The sequence below is a fragment of the Astatotilapia calliptera genome, chromosome 13 (genome assembly GCF_964374335.1).
Source record: "Astatotilapia calliptera chromosome 13, fAstCal68.1, whole genome shotgun sequence".
In the NCBI taxonomy this organism is placed as follows: Eukaryota; Metazoa; Chordata; class Actinopteri; order Cichliformes; family Cichlidae; genus Astatotilapia; species Astatotilapia calliptera.
Genome location: NC_137434.1, coordinates 5,032,476 through 5,056,767, shown reverse-complemented (window position 1 = coordinate 5,056,767; position 24,292 = coordinate 5,032,476). Strand labels below are relative to the sequence as shown.

The following is a 24,292-nucleotide window of genomic DNA, read 5'->3' as shown; positions in this document are numbered from 1 at the left end:
TTACAGGGAGTACCTGAAGGCAGCAGATCTGTCCCGTCCCGCAAACTTAGCTAGCATTAGCCGGTAGGAGAACACCGCAGCATCAGCATCATCCACACGCACAATGAGATGAAACATTTACCCGCTTATTAGATTGTACGAGACGACGGTGAGGATTATCTCACAGACCAGAACAGTAAGTGTCATTTCTGTTGTTGGATGTGTGTCCTAGGAAATCTGAGGATTTTAATGTGACCTGAAAGCATCTGATGTTGATTCAGCAGGAGGGCAGAGGCACTCGGCCTACCCTAATCTGTGCCTCTACGGCATCCCATAAACGTACAGCATCTACCCGTATCATGTACAGTACATGAATGATCAGTCTCCTCTTTCAGCTCATACATAGTCACCAGTATGCTCTAACCTGTGATGCATTTAATAACAGAAAAACAAAACACAGGAACTTTGAATAGTAGTGAATGGCAAGTTCAGCCGCCAAGCAAAGTCTTTTACAATAAACTTCATTTTTTTTCTCAATGAAAATGTGTTTCTGAGGCATAACAACCAAATCATACTAAAGAAAGAAACAACATTTGTCTCAGTAGTTGGCCAAATTTATTATTTTATGCAGTGGTGCACAGTTTCACAACTGGTCCATTCCTTTTATCCAGCAATTTATTATCTGGGCTACAAAACGGTCCCTCAGACGCTATTGGCCCACTCTACTTACCTCACAAATAGTCCAAAACCTGAAAGCATTCAGTTTTGGAAGATCTACACAACACCCGCTGTCTTAAAAAGGCCCAAAACATCATAAAAGATAACTCACATCCTGGTTACTCCCTGTTTGACCTGTTGACCTCAGACAGACGGTACAGAGCAATTAGTGTAAGGACTAATAGACTTAAACACAGCTTTTATCCAACTGCAATAACACGTCTGAATACTGCTACAAAAAAAATGCCAATCACGCCACTCTTGTATTAATCTATGTGCTGACTATGCGCAGAATGCTTAAAGGCAATTAAAATGGGTGCTAACTGCACAGTGATTTCAGCTCTAATTTGGCTATGATGATTAAACAGATGAAGGAATTTATTGTTGACTTGCTGCCTATTGTTTCCTGCCCTCTGTGTGTGTAGAGATGAGTCGCTTCTGTTCGGATAACAACAACTTTCCCTACGACAACAACGTCCTGGTTTTGGACATGGTGCTGGGCTCCCTGTGGGGTGTGCCCCAGCCCATAAACTGGGACAATGTGGCCAAGCTAGTACCAGGCTTTACTCCTAAGGAGGTAACTGGATCACTGGGTAACTAGAACCCCTTCATCCATCCTGCCTCTCCATCCATCCCATCCCGCCCATAGTTCGTTCCATGCTTTAGTAACAAGAGACCTGAATTTTTAATGAGAAATAATTCTGTGGCTCTGATGCAATTGTGTTGCAGTGTGCCCATCGGTTTGAGGAGCTGAAGAGCATGGGGGGGTTTCCTCATGTGGATAACCAATGCAATGCCCTGATAGAAGGAAGCAGCTCCCCGTCAGACCTCCTCTCCACACTGTTGGACACTCGGGACATAGTGGAGAGAGGAAGCGGCCAGAGCAGCAGCAGCAAAGTTACAGGTCAGTTACTTTCACCCACAGATAAAACCTTCAATAAGTTTAATCAGCAGGAACTGGTTTTATCGATAGCTTTACTCATGTCTTTCAAACTTCACAGTGGACAGTACACAGTTCATTGTACATGGGGAGCAAGAGCTGTATGTGTGCGTTTAAACCCTGGGAACCACAAGCTCAGGCTTCAGACTGCTCGAAATATGCTGTTTCACACAGTTTCCTACACTTTTGGCTCTGCATGATGTCAGTGAGGGAGGATATACTAAGTTTGGTCATCTCAGGCACACAGTTCTGGCTGTGAGCACAGAAGCCCCACCCACCTGCTGTTCAAACCTTCTGTTTGCAAGAGGCAACCAATAATCTTTCAGACAGTGGATAAACTCGGGGGCTGCACCGTGAAATTAAAGAATAAAAACGCACCACAGGAAATGAGCGTAATAGGCAAACATAAGTATAATAATAACATAATTTATTGTCTTGTTACATACTACTAGAAAGTGCTGAGTAAATATGAAATTATGAAACCTATTTATATAATTTGACCACTTTTGGTCTTTATATATTTTCCTATTTTATGCTGGCTTCCTTCCACAGTCCAAAGACATGGGAAGCCATATATCTTTCTTGAACTGTCATCAAATAATGAGGAATGCTGTCCAGTTACTTCTGAGTGTCTCTCAAAAGTAACCAAAAATGTATAAATGTATAAAAATAGCTCCAATTCCTAAACAATGAATGTGATCCTGTTGTTAAACCCTCTGTAACTTAAGTCTGCATTTTAATTAGACCTGCTAGCTTGAGTTACAGAACCAATCAGATGGTGTATAGAGTCAAAGATACAAAAATCATCCAGATACTTATTCTGGATGTGATTTTATGTGTTACAGTATTATCGATTGGAATTACTATAAGCAGTTTAAATGTCATTCTACTCTAATCACAGGTTATATTTTAAGTTTAATCCTTTTTTTCTCTAAATTGAAAACTTCAACTAACATAAACACAAACACATAAACATTTTTTTGAATAAGAGATTTCTTTTATGGGTTACATGATGGTGTAAGTTCCAGTACAGCTATTTAGCTTGCGGAAGTGCTCCGAGGCCCCTATGAAACACATAATTGAAAGACTCTAATAAATTAGAGGGGTGTAGTATGATTTTTGTTCTCATGCTGCATGACAACCTTACTTTTGTTTTGTTTTTTCCAACGTTTTTGTGTACAGGGTCCAAGTTGAAGTCCACAGAAAGAAGTGCTGCTGTGGAGAAGAAAGAGAAAGGAGTGTCAGCAGAGGAGGATGAAAAACCTCAGAAACCACGAGAGTACGCTGGGAGATATCTTTTCATACCACAGTGAACCGAGCTAAGAGAGATTCCTCACACATCCTTTGAAAATCGAATCTATAAACATGACTCCATCTTAAAGTGGAAATGTTTTCAGCGTTAATCACACACACCCTGTGGATGAATATGATTGAATATTATTTTGGCTTTTCCCTACAGTCCCAACATGGTCATCCATGTGTGCGATGAGACCAAGAACCTGAAGCAGGACTTCACTTGTCCCAGAGATCTTCTGGTCAAGGAGATGCGTTACTTTGCTGAATATTTATCTGTGGACCCCCAGAGGTGGGAGGAAGTTGACATCTCAGTCCACTGTGACGTGCAGATCTTTGACTGGCTTATGAACTACGTCAGGAGGAACTCAGCAGGAGAGGGAAACAAGGACAAACCCCGACTTGGTAAAAACAAACAAGAACAGAAAACAATCAACATTATTACACATCCCTGAGCTGTCATTTACACCACCTGTGGCGCTTGATTTATTGGTCACTAAACGTGGTGTGTGTTTGGTGCGTCACTGGCTGCGTGTTCTGTGTTGTTTGTCGTTCGTGGGGTTTGCTTGGTTGGTCATGTGGTATTTGTCGGTTACAGAGCCCAGCAATGTGATCTCAATCCTGATCTCCTCCGAGTTCTTGAAGATGGACACGTTAGTAAGTGTTGTGACATGTGACGCAAGGTGTGGTGATGTGCATCGGGCCTTTTGTTTTTCAGCTGTGAACACATTTTCTTAGATATATCCAAAAAAAATGTTACAGCAAAGGTGCAAAAGTCTCACATTTGCCCAGTAAGGCGCAGGCATTGTGTAGAATGATAGTTCAAAGGTAACAATGGGTAATTGCTCCTAATCCACAAAAAAACAAGAGGCCTACACACAGAGCTTTGTTAAGTTAGTGTTGCATGAAAGTGCAGATGTTCTTTTGCCCCCGTGCAGTTACGGTAGCAGTGTTTTCTCACCACTACTCAGAAGAGCTAGAACTGCTAAAGAAGTGTTGACATGGTTTGGACGGAGCATTGTTGAAAGGACATTTCCCATTTTTGTTTGATGAGTGCTCTGTATATGCGTCTGGCTCAGGTGGAGGAGTGCATCCAGTACTGCCACAAGCACATGAGTGCCATTGTGGCTACTCCCTGCAACATGAACTGCATAAACAGCAACCTGGCCACACGGATCGCTGAACTCTTCAGCCACAATGAGGCCGACGACATCAGGGACAAAAAAGACAAGTTTAAAAGGTAAGAGGGGCGAGCTGCTTTGCTTATTCTCGGCACCGTATTTGTATTCTGGGTCTCTGTGAATACAAATATTTGGACAAAGCTGTGAATCAGCTTTGCATCATTTGCATTTCAAAATAATCCTTTTTTAACGCCGGGCCTCGGCGTGGACCCTCAGTTAGAGTTAGTCTTAATCTAAAACAAGCCATTTTAGCTTCTTACCCCTCCATTTGTGCTAACTGCTTCTGATTTGTTGCACATAGCAAACAGAAGGTTCGAACCGCAGAGAACATCTTCTTCTGCCATTAAATGCAGTTGTGTTTCAGTTCAAAATGAGGACTCAAATGCAGATAAGCAACACCAGGAACAACATGGAGACAGGGGATGGAGACAAATATATGCACTGAGACTTTGTAGGGAAATGGGACACAGGTAGGAACAGGTGGGACAGGAAAAAAGTAGGAAAAGACTGGGAATAAATCTACAAAAGATGCACAGGGAGAAGTGTAAAAAAGTAACTATAGCTGAGACAAATGAAGACCACAGGCAAAGAAAGATGTTAATTAAATAACCACGAACCAAAACTTAAACTCATTCAGCGCTGACTGAAGCCTGAGCTTTTGGTATGAGCATCTGCCAGTGTAATAGTATATTTCCTTGAATTCTCAATGATCACAGAGAAGTTAAAAGTTCTGTCAGTAACACTATGATGGCTGCAGCAGTTCAGCTGCAGACAGATGGTCTCTTTAAGCTCCACAGATTCGATGTAGAGAACAATGCAGTGACTTCTCTTTTTAGCCAGTTCAGTCTAAAGATCTAGGAAGTGTCAGACTTTTTTACATGATTCCTACGCTGAAGTTTTGTCAGGTTACAGTTTCTCCATATAACACCAATAAAAGAAATATTGCATGTGTTGCATTAAATAACTGAAGCACAAGCACAAAGGCTACTGTCACAAAAGCACCTGGTATAATTTTACTAAAGCAACAGTGGCTTATACTTTTATAACCTTTTATTAAGATATATGCAATATCAGCTCAAGTTTGATCCTTTCTTGTCTTTCACCCTCAAAGCAAACTGTTTCAAAAAAAAATTGAGCGTCTCTTTGACCCAAACTACCAGAACAGAGATTCACCGGGAAATGCCTCAACTCTGTACAGGTGAGTATAAGCTTTTTATTTTTGCATTGTGTTTCTTTTTATGCTCTGACATGTGTAGCGAGCATGTGAATATTCTCTGCTAATTTAATTTATATTCTTTGTCATCCTTGCATTTCATCCCAGGTGTGGTCTGTGCCTTAAGCTGTTGACCAAAGACACAGAGAGGAAAATTTCTTGTGTTCCGGGCAAAATCAATATTGACGCTCGTGGAGAAATCATCTATACACACACCAGGTATAGCAGCATGTTTTAATGGCTGTTTTAAACCTTTTACTTTAACCTTTTACTTGATTGGCTGAGTTCCTGATCACAGTGTGTGTGTGTGTGTGTGTGTGTGTGTGTGTGTGTGTGTGTGTGTGTGTGTGTGTGTGTGTGTGTGTGTGTGTGTGTGTGTGTGTGTGTGTGTGCAGACAGAAGAGTTGGGATGTGCACGAATACATCACAGGCCTGTATGAGGAGCTCAAGTCCTGGGTCTTGGTTTACTGGAGAATCTGGGGTACCATCAACTACCTCACCTGCTTCCGATGCCAGCAGGTTGGAGTGTTATAGTGTGTGTGTTGCACAAATGAGCAAAATGAATAATAAAGAGAAAGTGAACAGAGTAAGAGTGCGTGCAGGATATACTTTTAAAAATCATTTGTATGTGTGTGTGTGTGTGTGTAGGTGTTTGTATGTGCAGAGCTGACGCAGTGCAAGTACCACCCAGACAGCGTCCTGTACCCTGGCATGGGTACAGAGAGAGGCTGGCACGGTGCAGGAATATATCCGTGCTGCAACCAGCGGGTTCTCCGCTTTGACCCCACTGGGATACCAAAGGTATGCATGTGCACACACACACACACACACACACACACACACACACACACACACACACACACACACACACACACACACACACACACACACACACACACACACACTTACCTATTCTAGGTGCAAGGTAATGCTTAATGCATTAATACTGCCTTTACTTTCTTAGGGCACCTTCACACTTGGAGTTCATTTAACACACATTTTATTGATAAAACAGGACAAGTAAATGTGAGGACATATAGATAGGCATAAGTCAGTTATAGGCATATCTCACTTAATCCATATTTATCCGATACCGATATACTTGTACAGCTCCTTAGTTCATCTTCGTCTAAAACAAGCTGTTCTGCCATCCTCTGTCCTTTACGGCAACCTTCTTCTGAGTGGCTGCCCCTCAAAAACAGCACTGACATCATTCAGAGGCAAGAGTAGGAGAAAGACTACTTGAATTGAGTGTGTAGATCAGGCTTAAGCCTGAACTTCTGGCTCACGGGAATTTCTCGTACATGCGTTGACATAGTTATTTGAAAATGAAATGCTTAATGCGAGCATCCACCACTGTAGTAGTATATGTTAGTGGAAAATAATTTACCCCCTTAAGCCTCTGAGTTCATATTAAAACCACTATGAAGTGGAGCAGTACTCTTTCACACTGAGCTGATGCTGCTTCTGCTGCATTGCTGTAGCATACAGCTGGTTCAACATGACCAGGATATCGTTCTATAATCTGGACTTGGTGGTGTTGGTAGCATCTGACTGATCTAAAAGTGGTGGTTCACAGGTCATGTGACTTTTCCCCAGAATGTTATTAAGAACTTTGTAGCAGAATGCTACACATGGTTGCACATCAGATCTCTGAAACTTTAAACTGGATCCATTTAAACATTAACCCTGTCATAAGTCATATAAAGATCTAAACTATAGCGCCCTATAAAGGCTCAAAGGTTACTGCCCCAAAGCCTAATAAATAAAATGTGGAAATTGCTTCATTTTGTCGGTAGATCAAAGTGAAATTAGTCTGATTGATTGAACAGAAATGCTTGGTGTGTGTCCTGTGTGCTAGTAGATGCGTTTTCCAATGTAGAAAGAGTCTCAGCAGCAGAGTAGAATACAGTATAAAAATATTTCTACAATTTACCAAATTACCATTGGAAGAATCAGTGAAAACTTGGGACTTCAAGACAATTTTAATGCAAAATCTGGAGAATAACCTGAGAGTAAGGATTAAATATGGAACAGAAATTAAGCAGACTCAGTCTGTGTACAGATGTGATATTAGCTCAGCAAACACTTCCAAGGCCACATCCCTCAGGTTTCCAATGTTGGCCCCCACAGTTTTGTGGTTACAGGCTAAAGACAGTTTTCGTCTCATTTGCGTGCACCTGTGACGTGGTGCATGTTAATTAAACACTGTGCAAGCAGTCTCATTCTGGCTGCAGCAGAGTTTGTTTGACATCTCTCTGATTGGTGGGTAAAATTGACAAACACCCAAATTTACCCTGCAGAAGAAATCCTGATCCAGTTTGCTCGTGTTTGTGTGTGTGTGCAGGGCTGTAAGACGCGGGATCACATAGTGAATGTGCCCGATGAGGAGAACTGTGACGAGGAGACTTCAGCCCAGACCCGAGTCCTCAATGACCTGCTGCTGCACAGAGATGCTGTGTGTGTGTCAAACTCTCCATCGGCAGAGGGGTGAGTGTGTGAGGATTCTTTCACAATGTTCTTTTTCATTGTGTGTGTTATCGATGCACTAATTGCAAATGTTCCTGTGTGTGTGTCAGTGCTGAGGAGAGCCAGTCCAGTGCAGAAAAAGTTCAGGACTGTGACGTTCTCTTGGAGCCAACAGTCCTCAGATCTCTGAGAGGAGATGGCAGCACCGTAAGTCGCACACTTCCCATTTCTCTGTGTGCTTCTGTCTGTCTGCCCTCAGCCTTTCTGTGTTCTTACTGTGTCTACTTTGTGTCTTTAACCAGTTTTCCCTTTTGAAAAACTGGAGTCTTCAGCTGGTAGGACACTCTTTTTTCATGATATCTGCTTACTTTTTTAAAATGATTGAAAATTACAAATGAGGAACCTGCAAATGTTGCTTTAGACGAGAAAGAAGTGTGTGTCTAAAAGCCTTGACCTTTGCCCTTTCAGAGACAGCAGTCTCTTCTGTCAGAGGATGAGGAGTACACCACAGGGTCAGAGGTCACTGAAGACGAGGTTGGGGATGAAGAGGAACTCTCTAAGAAGCAAGGTGGAGAATTTATTCTTGTTTTCTTGCATCAGCAGGATCTCATTCTCTATTTCATACGGCTGAAGGGGAGCCTTGAAAGTGCTTAAAAAGTGTGTGTGTGTGTGTGTGTGTGTGTGTGTGTGTGTGTGTGTGTGTGTGTGTGTGTGTGTGTGTGTAAGAAAGAGAGACTGACAGAAGCTGAGCTTTATTCAAAGTGATTTAAAACAAACTGCAGCAATAAGGGCAAACTAGTGCACAATTATGTTTACGTGAGCGTTATTTTGTATGCATTTGTACAGTTCGATAACTGTGAGAGTACACTGAGAGCATTTAGCTCTAGTAACAGGCATTTGTACCAGTGAGCATGAAAAAGTAGGGCAAAGACCTAGTATGTAAGCACTGACTGGTATATGTGTGTGTGTGTCTGTGTGTGTGTGTTTTTATGCTCAAGTGAATGAATAAACGAGTCAGTTTTAAACAGTAGCAATTTAAACAGTAAAAGAGTAGCACTATATTTATAAAGAATTACAAACAACAATTATTTGATGCTCAAATTAATTAATTAATATCCAGTTTATTTCCAATTAGTTCCAAATTCATCTTGAATTCAATTCAATTTTATTGATATAGCAGCAAATCACACCATTAGTCACTTCAAGGCTGTATGTATTATTGTATGGTAGATGGTAGATGGTATTATTGTATGGTACAATAATACATACAGAGAACCCAACAATCATATGACCCCCTATGAGCAAGCACTTTGGCGACAGTGGGGAGGAAAAACTCCCTTTTAAAAGGAAGAAACCTCCAGCAGAACCAGGCTCAGGGAGGGGCGGCCATCTGCTGCGACCGGTTGGGGTGAGAGAAGGAAGACATTTGTTGTAGGTCTGATCGAAGGACTGATGTGATGGTAAGTTGACTGCTGCTCTGCTTTGAATATTGAGTGATTAGTGAATAGATTTTAAGCCCAATTGTGCCTAAGTTTAAGACCATATTCATTGGTTGTTTTTGTTGTTGTTATTACTTTGGGCTTTTGTTCACAAGAATTGCTAGCTTCCCTAGAGTTTTGGACACCCAGACAATCAGATGATTGCTGAGAAAGCACAAGGTTTTTATACCCCTGTGCTATTCATGTTGGTGCAGGATGGTCTCCTAGAGAGGCCAGGGTTGAAAAAAGGGATGCTTCAGAACCTCTGAGGGTGTTATGCGCTGATTTGCATCCAAGGCCAACATCTGTTTGATTAGCCTGACAAGTAATTGTTGGCCATTTTCAGGTCCTCGCCTAACCTTCATTAGTTTTTCGAGGTCATCGAGACACTTAAGTTTTATATATCGAGTTTCCTTGGATTGATAATCTGTCTCGTATTGAAATTGTTCTTTGGTCTTAAATGTCCAGCGCTGTTTGTTGTAGTTATCTTCGATGAAATACCAATCAGTGTAGAAGCCAGAATCTAGGAGATGATCTGGTAGCTGACCCTGGGTTTCAGTTATGAATCTCAAAACATCATAATTGTCTTCCCCAGGATAGAGAGGCACCCCTGTAGCAAGCTCCACAGCTACCAGCCCCAGAGCCCACATGTCAATTGCTTCATCACATGGAATGCCAAGCATAACCTCGGGTGCACAATAACCAACCGTCCCCAGACTGTGACCAGGAATCAGTGCAAAAGCGGGACGTGCGAGGCCAAAGTCTATAACTTTGACTTTGACGGGAGACTCATGGCGATTCACAACCATTATGTTTCCAGATTTGAGGTCAGCATGCACTATTCCCACAGAACCCAGGTGGAACAGAGCATTTGCGAGCTGATGCAAAATGGGACTGAGTTCTCTTATTGGGAGACCCTGGTTTTTCCGGTCCCCTATGTAGTCCCACAGGCTTTGGTCGAGGAGTTCGAAATTTAAGCAGATACGCTCTCCATCGAGGAAATAGCCGTTCCATTCAACAATGTTGCACCTGTCTGGATCCAAGCATCGCAGCTGCTCCAGGATGAAAATTTCCAGTTTTGCCTGTTGCTGAATTTTAGGGTTACCCTTGTTGACTTTGATAGCCACAGTTTGGTTGTTTTTTGTATTGCGACATTTGGTCACAACACCAAAGCCTCCTTCCCCAAGGAAAGCCTCTACCACGTGGTGATCTCCCAAAATGGTCCCTTCAGGTATTTCAAGATCACCTTCTGAGGAAGATGATATTTCAGAATCACCTTCACAGGAAGATGATATTTCAGAATCATCTTCAGAGGAAGATGATATTTCAGAATCATCTTCAGAGGAAGATGGGTTTGCTGAGGTGTTGACGTGTCCTTTTTGCTGAAATTCAACTGAGATTTGGAAACTGCAGTTGAATTTTTGCGATCCATGACTTTCCCAGTTTGAAGGCTGCTGAGAGAGCACAAGGTTTTCTCCCCCTGTGCTATTCATGTCAGTGCAGGGGGCTCTCCCTGAGAGGCCAGTGTTGAAAAAGGGATGCTTCAGAACCTCTGAGGGTGTTATGCGCTGATTTGCATCCAAGGCCAACATCTGTTTGATTAGCCTGACAAGTAATTGTTGGCCATTTTCAGGTCCTCGCCTAACCTTCATTAGTTTTTCGAGGTCATCGAGACACTTAAGCTTTATATATCGAGTTTCCTTGGATTGATAATCTGTCTCGTATTGAAATTGTTCTTTGGTCTTAAATGTCCAGCGCTGTTCGTTGTAGTTATCTTCGATGAAATACCAATCAGTGTAGAAGCCAGAATCTAGGAGATGATCTGGTAGCTGACCCTGGGTTTCAGTTATGAATCTCAAAACATCATAATTGTCTTCCCCAGGATAGAGAGGCACCCCTGTAGCAAGCTCCACAGCTACCAGCCCCAGAGCCCACATGTCAATTGCTTCATCACATGGAATGCCAAGCATAACCTCGGGTGCACAATAACCAACCGTCCCCAGACGGTGACCAGGAATCAGTGCAGAAGCGGGATGTGCGAGGCCAAAGTCTATAACTTTGACTTTGACGGGAGACTCATGGCGATTCACAACCATTATGTTTCCAGATTTGAGGTCAGCATGCACTATTCCCACAGAACCCAGGTGGAACAGAGCATTTGCGAGCTGATGCAAAATGGGACTGAGTTCTCTTATTGGGAGACCCTGGTTTTTCCGGTCCCCTATGTAGTCCCACAGGCTTTGGTCGAGGAGTTCGAAATTTAAGCAAATACGCTCTCCATCGAGGAAATAGCCGTTCCATTCAACAATGTTGCACCTGTCTGGATCCAAGCGTCGCAGCTGCTCCAGGATGAAAATTTCCAGTTTTGCCTGTTGCTGAATTTTAGGGTTACCCTTGTTGACTTTGATAGCCACAGTTTGGTTGTTTTTTGTATTGCGACATTTGGTCACAACACCAAAGCCTCCTTCCCCAAGGAAAGCCTCTACCACGTGGTGATCTCCCAAAATGGTCCCTTCAGGTATTTCAAGATCACCTTCTGAGGAAGATGATATTTCAGAATCACCTTCACAGGAAGATGATATTTCAGAATCATCTTCAGAGGAAGATGATATTTCAGAGGAAGATGGGTTTGCTGAGGTGTTGACATGTTCTTTTTGTGGAAAGTCAACTGAGTTTTGGAAACTGCAGTTGAATTTTTCTGATCCACGACTTATTTCAAGCTCATCTGAGCCAAAGGATGGGTTGGCTGACATGGTGTAACGTGTCTGCTTGTTTTGTGAATTGGTGAGAAACAAAACTGAACTTGGTTTGGTTTCTGTCATAAAATGCTCTCAAAACTTCTCGAAAGGGTTTTTGTTGCTGTCAGGTCAATGTCCGTTAAGCGATAAAGTACAATAGGTGGGCGCTCCTATTTATGTGTTTTGGGATCAAAGCAAAGTTGCCACGTCAGAAAGGATCAAAGCAAAGTTGCCGCATCACAAGGAATCAAAGCGTTCTAATATATGCGCGCATGCGCACACACGTGGTTGTTTGTGTAATGTTGTTCACACTAAGAATTTTAAAAGGAAACTGACAGTTACAAAACTTTTTTTCGTTTATTTGTATTTGTTTTGTTGTTGTTTTTTCTGCATACCATGTCCAGCTTTTCTGTATAAAGTAATGAAGAATCTTGGATTTGGTGCTTAAAACTTCGTGAAACTGTAACCGTATTTCATTCACCATAAATCACTATCTGATTTTGAATAGTTTTCTTATCAGATACAGAAGTCTAAAACCAACATTTCTCTGCCTCGGCTGCCTTGTAGCTCTGCACGTTGTCTCTTCAATGTGTGACCCCCTCCCTCCCCGAACAGTCGGGGGTGAGTGCACTAACGTGTCCGGTGTTGCCGTTTTAATGAGTGTTTGCTGGAAAACGAAAAATACAAGGAGTCTGCAAGATGGATTTGTACGTTTTCACAATGGGGGAGTTTGCGTAAGTGCTAGTAAATAATTTTCTCGAGTGTGTACGTTACACATGCTAATTTTGGAATTGTTTTTATTATTTTGCTAGCTAGCAAACTCCGGGATAAATGATTGAAATGTACTCAGTGTGATGCAATACGGTGCCGCTATTATAACAGTTAGTTATTGCAGGGTAATTTATGTAATATGCTGTGAATTTAACCAAGACTACACAGCAGTAGCAGTATTGCGAGTTACTTCCCCAAAGTGAACGCTTTAAACGTTAGCCCGATGCTTAACTAGCCAACTTAAGGCTTTCTGATTAAAGGCTAAAAGCGGCGTTGTCACCGAATAAATAGAATATTGATTATATTTTTGTGTATTGCTGCAGTTTTTTCAAGTATTAACTTGGTGCTTTTGGCAACCTTACGGGGAAATAATGGTAATATGGCTGATCCATATGGACACAAAGAATATAGACTTTTTTATGCTACCGAAGTTCCCTCGCTTTCATTCAAAATCTGTTTATCGTTAAACAACTTAAACATAATTGCCTCAAACTCACATTAAGGCCTGTGGGACACTATCAGCCACTGAAACAGTAGACAAATGAATATTTCATACCTTAAGGCTGCCTGTTTGTTTAAGGGAGATGAACAATACATTATAATTGTATATAATAATATCACAGATGATAGATTTAATAGGTTTTTGAAAGATGCTTGTGCATTCAAGTCTTATATGTTGAATTGAACCGAGTATGTCAACTGTTCAAAGCTTCTCCCAGTCAGTGCTGTTCTATGTGCCTGTCTTACTGTACATGATGTTATTAGCACAAACACTTTAAAGGTGATAATTTAGGACTTCAGCAACACAGACTGCAATGTAGTTAAGCATCTTACAGTTAGTTTTGAATGAATCAACTTAAAAAACAACACAAGCCAAGATCTGTCTCCTATTTTTTTGTGTCACGTAAGAAAGAAGCATAAATATCTGATGAGAAGACTTATTAATTTGGCCTTTCTCATGATCTGACTGAGGTGATGCGAAGTGAAATAGTCATCCTTTTTTGGTAATGTGCTGGAAAAGCTTGAAAATGGAGATTGTTAGTGCTTACAAATTGCTTGAATGTCACCCTGAAAAAGGTGTATGAAGTAAAATCTGATTTTGATGCGTTCAGCACAAAATTTAGTCACACAGTCAGGACAACATCTGATTTACCTTCATTGGGAAACATGTTTAAAGCAGGAGTTCAGTACATATTTTGTTTTTTGTACATATTTTTATAGATCTTTATGTTTATTAACTTTTTTTATTGTATTCTTATGTTTTTTTTTAATTCTATATATTTTATACATGTGTTACATTTACATTTTCATGTAGCTTTTTAAAAAAACATTTTTTTTGTATTTTGGTATCTTTACCTGTCTCATAAATTCAGGGCTACATCCTTTCTATAGACAAAGAGCTTATCTTGGAGCCTTCAGCTTCTTCTTTAGTACTTTCATAGGTGGATGTAGGAAGTAACAATAATATGTGATGATAATCTGTGATACATGAAATAATCTTATATTAATAGTAATAATGGATCTGTTCCTGTCAGGAAAATGCTTGTGCAGAGGTTTCATTGTCCTTATTACCACCACAGCTCTGCCTCACAGTGACAGTTTAGTTGCAGTTTCGAGGCTCATTTGTGTACCAGCATAAAGACTTTCCTCGCAGTGAGCTGTGATCTCAACTACTGAGCTGATCCATGCTATAGTTACAGCTGGATATTTTTTTCTCTCTTTCGTAAAGTGTTTTCATTAAACAGACTCATTCATTATTAATTGTTTTACATATTTTGTCTTTTACGTAAACAAAACACTGCTAGAATTAAAGTACTAGAAACAATTAAAATACACTGTAATTAGTACTTTTAACAATTTGATAGATGCCTTTTATTATATTTTTAACATCAGCATGTTAAAGGACTTGTTTAGAAGAGAGTGCTAATTTATATGCTAAAATATGTTTTTCTTTTTGGCCAAGTTAGTGAAAACACTTTATTATCCTCTAATAGATTTTTTTAAATGCTTGGTGATCATAGTACCCAAAACTAGCTGCATCAGGTAGTACTTCTGAGAGGATCAGAAGTCCCAGGTATACTGGTATTGGGTGTTGCAGCTGTAGGGATGACTCTTTCTGAAGCCTCAAGCTGACTGTTTCCTCTCAGATGTAAAAGGCTGATGATTTACAAAACAGACACTGCGTCGTTCAAATAGATGAGGCTCATCATAAAATAAGAGATACTTTACTCTCTGAGCATTGTTTCTAGTGTCCATTCATCCATTTAGTTTACTCTGGTCTTAATAAAGAGCTTAAGAAGAGATATTGTTAGAACTTAGAAATAGGAGGAGCAATTCAGACGTTAAGTTTTTAATACGAATCGCTGGACAGAAAAAAGTGGCACACCTATTCGTCTTCAAAACAGGTTTGACTGACAGCTTAGAACACAAGATGCTGAAACTTTACATACATGGCTGTTACATACTGGGCTGAACTGGCAGCTTATCAGAAGTAGCTTTTGATGTTGGCAGTGTGAGAGCTGAAAAACCCAAAGTCATCCTATTTTCATCACTGACTGGTTTTAATCACGTGATGGCTTCATGTTACCATGTGCTCTGACTAATGATCGCATAATGTTATGCTTACTCATTTCCTTTAACCCGACAGTCCTGCAATCCTCTCGTCACCGAGCGCCTCTAAGTGATTAAAGCAAAATGAGGACACTTGACGAAACACGATCTATTCATAGCACATCACCGCTGTTCCACCCTCATCTCCACCACCTCATCTATTTTTAACATTTCATTGTCAGTCCTCACAGCTTAAGAATGGAAACTGAAGGCATTTCTCTTTTCAGCCTGCAGATGGCGCTGCAGTCCTTCACTACATCTCATCCTGTTTTTCTGTTTTCCAGCTGCTAAGAAGGCCAAAAAGGCTCACAGACCTCTGAAAAAACAGCTGTCCTCGCCAAACTTCCAACGCAAAGAAAAATCTGAGAAAGTGAGTCAGCAGTTTCATGAATATTTCACTGCGGCTCCTTAGTGGAGTCAAACACGGCAGAGTTCAACCCAAATATCTGACACATCTTATCTGTAACCTACAACAGGACGAATTGTTTTTAGCTGGGTCTTATAAATAACTGAAATGCCCTAAATATGGATACAGAACTGACTTTGTAGCATTTTGGTGCATATCTGATATTAGTAGACATCCTACAGGAAAAAGCTGGATTTATTATTGATACTCCACAATATCTTATTGTGTGTCCATAAAAAGATCTCACACACTGACTTATACTTCCTTTTAGATATTCTGTCATAATTGTTGCTTATCTTTTTTACTTCAATTTTACAACATTCATTATTTTGTCTTCAGAATGTGCTTTTTTTCCTCCCTCAGTCACAGACCAGGGACAACACGCCTTTCACGTGAGTAGATCTACATGTTTATCCTACTTACAAATTTGCTAAGCAGTAGCTGTGCATTGAAGTTTAATTCTTTAAAATGTAGCTGGAGCTAATATAAGGGTTCAGCACTTTGTATTAATCACATTCATAGACTGTATAGAAAAGATGGATGAAGCCACCATGTTCTCAGTAACTTGTTGTTGAAGTCCTGTTGTGAGGGGTGTGTCATTGCCTTTACAGTCTTGGTGTTTTAAAACTGGGCGTGGCTCCGACTGAAACAGAATTCATGTTGCCACATCTGTGTTTGTTTGCATATTTGGCTAGAAGGAATAAAGCATTATGGGTATTCAAGCCAGAGGTGGGACCAAGTCATTGTTTTGCAAGTCTCAAGTAAGTCTCAAGTCTTTATCCTCAAGTCTCAAGTCAAGTCTCAAGTAATGTCAGGCAAGTCAGAGTCGAGTCTCAAGTCACTGGTGCAAAAGTCCGAGTCAAGTCACAAGTCTGAAACTTTGAATTTCAAGTCCTTTCGAGTCTTTAAAACAAAAACGAAAAAATAATGTTGCAGTTATGCTAAATGTAAATATTAGACCATGTAATTTTAAAATCTGTGTTTTTCTCAACACATGACAAAATAGTGAACTTAGAAAATATACACAAATTGTGAAATTGCACCTCTTTAAAATGCAGCTCAATTAAACCTAGCTCCAAGAATAATTTTCACCGACAGTTCTGAGATAAGCTGCATGTTATTCTTGGATGCGGTTGTAGGACCGGCTTTAAAATCGCATGACAAAAATATCATACACATTAAAAAAAACTGCATCACCAACGTAGCCTGGACAACATTTGCTAGTTAGATGAAGTCAGCTATCTCATCGTAGCATATTTATATGCATATTTATAATCATACGGTTCTTGGAGTGAGTGCACACACTCATGAAGTTTAGTAACTTCAGGTCACTGCAACAAGCCCAGGTACAGTTTACCGACGGATGGGTGCAGGACCTTGAAATGCACCGTGTAGAACGAAAGACCATCGTACGTATCATAAGTTTACCAGTCTCACAAATTGTTGTCATAAATACACATTCGTTAACCGTTTATTAATAGGACCTTTGAGCTCAACGGTAATTAATTAGTAGTGGAAATCATTTCTGGTAGCATCACAGAAATGTAGCAGTGACAATAATATTGTATGCTGTAATCGTACTGGGCAATTAGTGATACAAAAAACCTGTTTTATCCTGTGAATAAAAGTATATGTTTTTGTTAATGTACCATAATAACAGAAGCGAAACGCAATATTGTGTCAGGACAATTCACTATTTATGCACAATAAACACAGGAGCATAGCGTGACAATTTCTGTTCAGCGCCAGACTTGCTTGTAACCTATATCACTAATTATGTTATGAAAATGACGTATTAACTACTAAAAAACACTGACCTTCGTGTAAATGCTTGGAGCAGACTAACCTGTGAGCTGGAGTGTTCTGGGACGTTATATTTGGTCTTTGAATGGCTGCAATCCAGTCGCCTCTTTGTTACTTCGGAAACATGGCTTGAACAATTTCTCTTCAACGACGTAATCCGATAACAACCGATCTCTTTACCCGTCGGCTTCCCGTGGCTGTCATGCGACCGGCTATTGCAGTTAATAATACAACGGCTTCTTGACATTTTTGTGTTTCTTTTTATCGCTGTATAACTGATTTCAATTGAAAGTCTGTGTGCGCTAGTACCGCTTGCCACGAGTTCCCAGAATCCTTTGCGGTTCTACCCGTGAATGACGTCACATTTTCAATCTCTATATAATATGCATGTTAAATTTTATATTTGGGGTAAAATATCAAGTCTTTTCAAGTAAACCGGTTCAAGTCCAATTCAAGTCCCAAGTCATTGGTGTAAAAGTCCAAGTCAAGTCACAAGTCTTAGAACATTTTTTCAAGTCAAGTCTAAAGTCATAAAATTAATGACTCGAGTCTGACTCGAGTCCAAGTCATGTGACTCGAGTCCACACCTCTGATTCAAGCTATCCAGACTTCACTTCAATTAAAAATTTCTTTGTCTAGCATGACTCGGATCTTGTCTGTGGCAGAAGAGCCACAGAGAACGATAGTAGCCCATAGACCAGCTGGTGCCCTCTGGTGATGGTAAACAGTTACAACAGGTAAACCAGTCCTGGGTAGAAACCAGTGGATCCCCTGAGCTCAGCTTTTAGGGTTTTCCATTAGGTGGTAGTTAAGGCCATATCATACCGTTCACAGTAATACTGGTATAATGTTGGGCAACGATAAGAAAATGGAATACCGCGATAGAATTTGGGTAAAACGCACATGCGCAGTGCCTTTGTTTTCATACGCACATGGCGGAAAAAGCATGGCAGCGACGGAGAATGAGGGCGAAAGCGATCGTTGAATGAAACGGATGAACCAGAACTGTTTGTAAAAATGCTGCAAATTCAGTGTGGAACTGGTTTAGCTTTCGTCCGTCAGATACACAACAAAGCACTATTTTTGGTAGAGCATGCTAGCAGGCCGTCGTTATTACCGTGTTTTTTGGAAAATACTGCACACTTAAAATCAATCCTTTGATTTTTCTGGTTGTGTTTACTGACCTCGAAACGATTTTATGTACACGGCGCTCGAAAATCTGTCAAATGTTTTAGTACGACTTTGCTAAGCTACGACGCCGCACCGCTTGATGGATTGTCGGAGCATTACGGCTGTCGTAGGCGGAGCCTCGCAGAGTGATGCGTACTGTGCTTCAACATAATATTACCGTATTGTGTGTGTATAACCTCTTTAAGTTTTGTGGATATTATACATGGTTATGCTGAGGATATGTCGGCCAGTTTCCACTGGAAATACCTTTTGGTTAAACTGTCAGCAAGAAATTTTGCACTGTTAAATTTTTATATAACTTTAATGCACATAAAAAACAGCTGCTTGTTTAAGTGAAAATACATTGATGTTTTTTCCACTAATAAAGTTGTGGAGTTGTAAAGTATTTTGTCTAGTGTCAATTATATCGTCAGTTATATCGTTATTGCAAATTTTCAAATATATATCGTGATAAATATTTTTGGTCATATCGCCCTGCTCTAGTGGTAGTACTTGGTACCAGGTAATGTTTTTGTAGTTTCTCAGCCGAGTTTCCAAGTGATCCAAATCAATTTGAAAACAGACATCAACAGACTGCATGCCAGTCAGTGGCTTCAGACTCCTTCACAAAAATCAAAACTGACATTTTTGAAATCCGGCAGTGAGGGAAATAGCGACACAAAACCCACCTCCGACCTTCAGCCCAACCAGTCTGGTTTTAACATTAGAACTTTCTTTTTTGATAAGGCTTATGGTCAGGGCTGGATCAAGTGACCCAGAATCCTACCTTAGTTACCCTGCAATAGGCTTAGGCTCTTGGGGTTTCTCATGATGCACTGTTTCTACTTTACTCGCCTCTTTGCACTCTCTGTGTTTATACACCCCTCTGCATTTAATTCTTAGTTATTATCAATCTAAGCTGTCCTCCACAGTTTCTTCTCTCCTGCCTCATGCCCAGCCGGTGGTGGCAGATGGCCCCGCCCCTCCCTGAGCCTGGTTCTGCCGGAGTTTTCTTCCTGTTAAAAGGGAATTTCTTTCTTCCCACTGTCACCAGGTGCTTACTTGAAGGGGGTCATTTGATTGTTGGCGTTTTCTCTGTATTATTGTAGGATATGCCTTACAGTATAAAGTGTCCTGAGGCCACTGTTGTTGGGATGTGGTACTATATGAATAAAGTTTAATTTTAAGTTGATATAGTGACTGTTCTGAGACACATTAGTCCCAGTCAGTAATCATTTTGCCATCTTCATGTGGAAGTTAGCAGGATCTGACTTCTGGTAGCAAGAATGTCAACAGCAACTGGTCAGAGGTGTGTTGCGGTGTTTTGTTTTGAAATGTTTCTCCTTCAGTCTGCGTTTGCGCCATGTTTACTGCATGTGGGAAGGCGCTCTGTGTCCTGATTGGTTGTCGTCACAGGCACAAGTTATTTTGACTTAGGAGTTACAGGTAAGGTGTGGAGAATCAGGTCAGGACATTGTCCTTGGCTGCCTGTTCTCACACTTAACTGGAGATAGTCCCCTTAAGCTGGGTACTCACCCTGGGAAATACTCTGTGGTTAAGGGGAAGCTGCTCCTTTTCAGTGCCTGTTTGTTCCATGTGGGGCTGAAAGTGTACGGCACCAACCTGATATAACAACATAATCTGAACGAATTTCTCTGCTGTAAATCTGGATCAATAACATTGATTGAAAAAACGTATAATCTATTTCTCGTGTTTGCTGTTTGAAGTTAACTGGTGCTCGCTCTGTGGGTGTTTGTGTGTGTTGTAGAGTAAGCGTCCAGAAGAGTAAGTGGGACAGCTCTCGCTCTATGCGCTACAACCAGGACGCTCAGCGAGAGGAAGGTAAAGGAGGACTCATTGATGCTTTTCTATTTTAAGCCACTGAGTCAGACTACGTTCTTTCAGTCTTGCATTAACCACTTTCTTTGCATGTTAACCAGACCAGCGCCGCATGGTGGAGATCATTGGCTACCTGACAAAGATGAGGTTTGGAGACCAGGAACAGAGTAAATCCAAGGATACTAAAGAGGTGGCTGTTTATTTACTGTACACCTAAAATGAGATTGATTGTCAGGGTGCAGGAAATGTGACTTTGACCAGGATTTATTGTCTTTCTTCACATCATGTGGTCAAGATTGGTGCTGAGCTGTCAGACCTGCTGTCCTTGTTTTTGCAGCTGCCTCATGTTGGATTGTTTTTCTTCCGGACTCTCTCTCTCTGTGCGTGTGTGCGTGTGTGTGTGTGTGTGTGTGTGTGTGTGTGTGTGTGTGTGTGTGTGTGTGTGTGTGTGTGTGTGTGTGTGTGTGTGTGTGTGTGTGTGTGTGTGTGTGTGTGTGTGTGTGTGTGTGTGTGTGTGTGTGTGTGTGTGTGTGTGTTACAGCCTGCAGGGGGGATCTACTCCAGACTTGAAGTGCAATTTAGGAGCTCCTCTCAAGTCAGACAGAGTTCAGAAAAGACACCCAGGTACATTTACAGTGTTACACACACCCTGGTGTCTCACTCAATAACTAAGCACTTTTTTCTTTCTTTACCTCTGCAGGTCTAAAACACGCTACGCTCAAATCCGAACAACATAAAGAAGCTAATGGGGGAAAAAGGCAGTGGAGCTGCTAAATAGACCAGCATTAAACCCGATGAAGAGGACAGAGACTCGCTCCTCAACCCCAGCACTTGTCAGCCCACCCGCCCCTGCTTAACTCAGGTGACTATGTATGGATCACCGTCAACCACATCTCCTTTCACTCAGCCCACTGTGTGTTTGTTCAGCTGCATCCAGTCCACAAAAACAGCAGAACTGTGGACCCATCTCGGCTCATTAGAAATGCACTTTGACTTTCCTCAGTGTTTCTTTAAAGACGGACAGGTGGGGATTTCTACAGAAGGCAACAGGAGAAATGTATGGAAGTCCACTCATGCCAGTGGGAAAAGAAAAAGTCATTTGTATTTCAGAAAATATTTCATAGCAATGACAAACATGTATCTTATTGTAAAATACATAGTTTCTGTCTGTCCACCAACTCCTACACAATCAGGAGTTAATCAACCAAACTTGGCACACAGGTACATCTTAGGCCCCTATAAGTTCTTACCTATATCAGATACTATGGTGTAATCACATTACACAACTACCTACTGACCAACTAAAAGGACACACTTTGTGTTTATGCACCTATCTCACCTTATACAAGCATTGTATCATTTCAGTTTCACAACAGTAGCATCTCATTTACATCATGTTATAGTTGTGAATATTTTGATATGCAATATCATCGTGTTGCTTGGCAACCACCTGGTAACAGAATAAAAATACATTTATGTAGTAGAGCAGGACATGGGATGTAGTAGTAAAGGTAAATTTAAAAAAGAAAGAAATTACAAAAATGCCACAACAGAAAAAAAGTTTTGATATTAAAAAAAAAAAAAGGGGAAAAAAAGCATAAATCAAATTGACTTGAACTGAAGAAAAAAACTACATCAGGATACTGGAAAACATGTGTGTCTAAAGCTCCAGTGACATTTTTTTAAATGCTAAATTGAGATCAAATTTAATTTTGAGGTTAAGAAGTAAAATTGAGATAAATGTATTGTATATAATATGAAAATCGGTCAAAAAGATGTCATGAGAAAAATGTATGAAAAAAGAAATCATTTTCTTAAACTGGCACTGATTATCTTCCTGGATGGCTAATTGAAGATGTTACCTTCTTAAACTGACATCTTATTTCCACCATAGTGGAAGGTCAGACGTGTCGCATGGAAATTTTACTGCATCAACTGAAATTTACACCCAGCCTTACATTTACACTGTAATTCTGCCTGCGTTCTGTGTAAAGCTCATTCTGTAGGTGAGAAGGATGCCACATTTGTTCCACCAAGTTCTGGTAGAGATGTAGTTCTAGTCTTTCCTGTGTTTACTGGAACGTGACTGTGCCATGTACCACACCTAGGCCAATAAAATACAAGTGGCTAAATCCATTCAGAGCCTTATGTGAACTTTTGTTTCTGGTTTATATCCACTGGGTGGCAGCAAATCACACTGGGGGAATAACTATGGATTCCCAAGACACAACCTTTGCCCCAGTTTCACCATGACCTTTCACCTCTCCAACAATCTACCAGGTGAAAAATACGCACTTGATTGGTTCTCATCTTTAGCAAAGAGTGTTAGTGTTGTTTCCTGTATGAAAAGAAGCCAGAGCAGTTTGTGGAAACTGAAAGTCCCAGAGAGGGCTGGTATGTGCCACTTGGTTCGGGGTCACGCCGCTCCTCTCTGCATGAGAGGCACTGACCAATGGGCGTGCTAACCTGGCTCTTCCTGTAGGACTTACTCACAGGGGTATTAATAACCCTGGCTGCTCACAACACAGACCCAGAGCAGGGCTTAACGGGGCATAAAGCGTAGAGGAGGTGATGTGGGCTTTTTTTTTTTCTCCCTGTGGGCGGGCGCTACCCCAGCTGTTCTATCTTCTCCTCAACAGCAGATGCCAAGAATGGCTGAGGATGTGGATCTGGGTCAGGAAGGGGGGGTGGGGGAGTCCTGTTACAACTGGACTGAATTATGGTCCCACAGAGATAAAGAGATGGTTGGACACGAGAGCATCAAAGAAAACACGCCAAACTGACAGAGATGCTCAGTGTGCCAAGACCTGCAGAACTAAAATGTTACTGCTGCAGATTCCTCTGAAGCCTGGCTCTGGGACACAAGGAAATGAAAAGTTGAGTGAAATTAGAATTCCATCTCCCTCTCTGGTTACATCAGAGCTGACAAGATTGTTGGGATTGCGTAAGACGAGCGTTTCAACTTTCAATGGCACGGCGTCAGCATAACCTTTAATCTAATACCAGTATGTTAACAGGGATTAGTGGAGGAGTCCACTTACACAGCAGCAACCTTGGCTAAAGATGCCCAGGCGGAAACGGTTGGATGTCGCGTTGCCTGCGTGACGGATGCCATCCGTCATCACTGAGCTTTCCTTTTAGGATTTGTGTTTTCAAACCTTTTCAAAGCACGCTCCTCTTCACACGTAGATGTATGCATCTAACAGGAGATGGGACAAAATAGTCACTATGCTTAACGACCATGTGGTCAGAAATCATTTTCCAGAGTTGATTAACAGTGCATCAGGTCAAAGCGCAACAAACCTGTTTAGGTTGGCTTTAGTTTCACACAACAAATCTGACACAAGATGTCTTCTACTCCAGCTGCCATGTGGCAAATCGTCTTTTATAGTAAGTGAAAGCGAAAGCAGCCTGCACTGTAGGAGGTGGGGTTGGACAAGTAAACACAAGTTCTCAGAGTTGATGACTCAATCAGCTCACAACTGAATTCGGCACAACGTCAGTGTCATTGTTCAACTGTTGACACAAGAAAAAGCTAGTGAGCAAAGCTCTCACTAACAAAGGCTGTATGTTACAATGTTAGGTTAGGTTTAGAGTTTAGTCAGCTATGGCAGCGATGACTTAAAATTCAACAGAAAAAGCCTGCTGTATCGTAACACGATAAAGACTGCATTCTTACTCAGTA

The 24,292-nt window shown here is 41.1% G+C and overlaps 1 protein-coding gene across 2 annotated transcripts; it reads left to right on the top strand.

The window, feature by feature from the left end:
* Positions 1-35: 35 nt before the first annotated feature.
* On the top strand, positions 36-22,743 carry sanbr (SANT and BTB domain regulator of CSR). 2 transcript variants are annotated; one of them, XM_026190734.2, is made up of 21 exons: positions 36-175; positions 1,122-1,273; positions 1,426-1,600; positions 2,819-2,915; positions 3,096-3,334; positions 3,528-3,586; positions 4,009-4,169; positions 5,222-5,308; positions 5,432-5,542; positions 5,719-5,842; positions 5,972-6,124; positions 7,671-7,813; positions 7,903-7,999; positions 8,095-8,127; positions 8,261-8,360; positions 15,674-15,759; positions 16,159-16,187; positions 20,537-20,610; positions 20,709-20,797; positions 21,149-21,231; positions 21,308-22,743. In XM_026190734.2, exons 2-21 carry the CDS (start codon positions 1,124-1,126, stop codon positions 21,342-21,344), a joined length of 2,127 nt encoding a protein of 708 aa, XP_026046519.1. In that variant the 5' UTR covers positions 36-175; positions 1,122-1,123; the 3' UTR covers positions 21,345-22,743. The 2 variants fall into 2 exon arrangements, with proteins under 2 accessions (XP_026046519.1, XP_080144298.1); XM_080288172.1 differs by having other exon boundaries at positions 16,135-16,187.
* The last annotated feature ends 1,549 nt before the right edge of the window (positions 22,744-24,292 follow it).

Coding starts and splice junctions, on each gene's coding strand:
- sanbr (XM_080288172.1), top strand. CDS start 1,124: ATGAGTCGCTTCTGTTCGGATAACAACAACTTTCCCTACGACAACAAC. Junction 5,843..5,971: donor CCTGCTTCCGATGCCAGCAG/GTTGGAGTGTTA, acceptor GTGTGTGTGTAG/GTGTTTGTATGTGCAGAGCT. Junction 21,232..21,307: donor AGTTCAGAAAAGACACCCAG/GTACATTTACAG, acceptor TTACCTCTGCAG/GTCTAAAACACGCTACGCTC.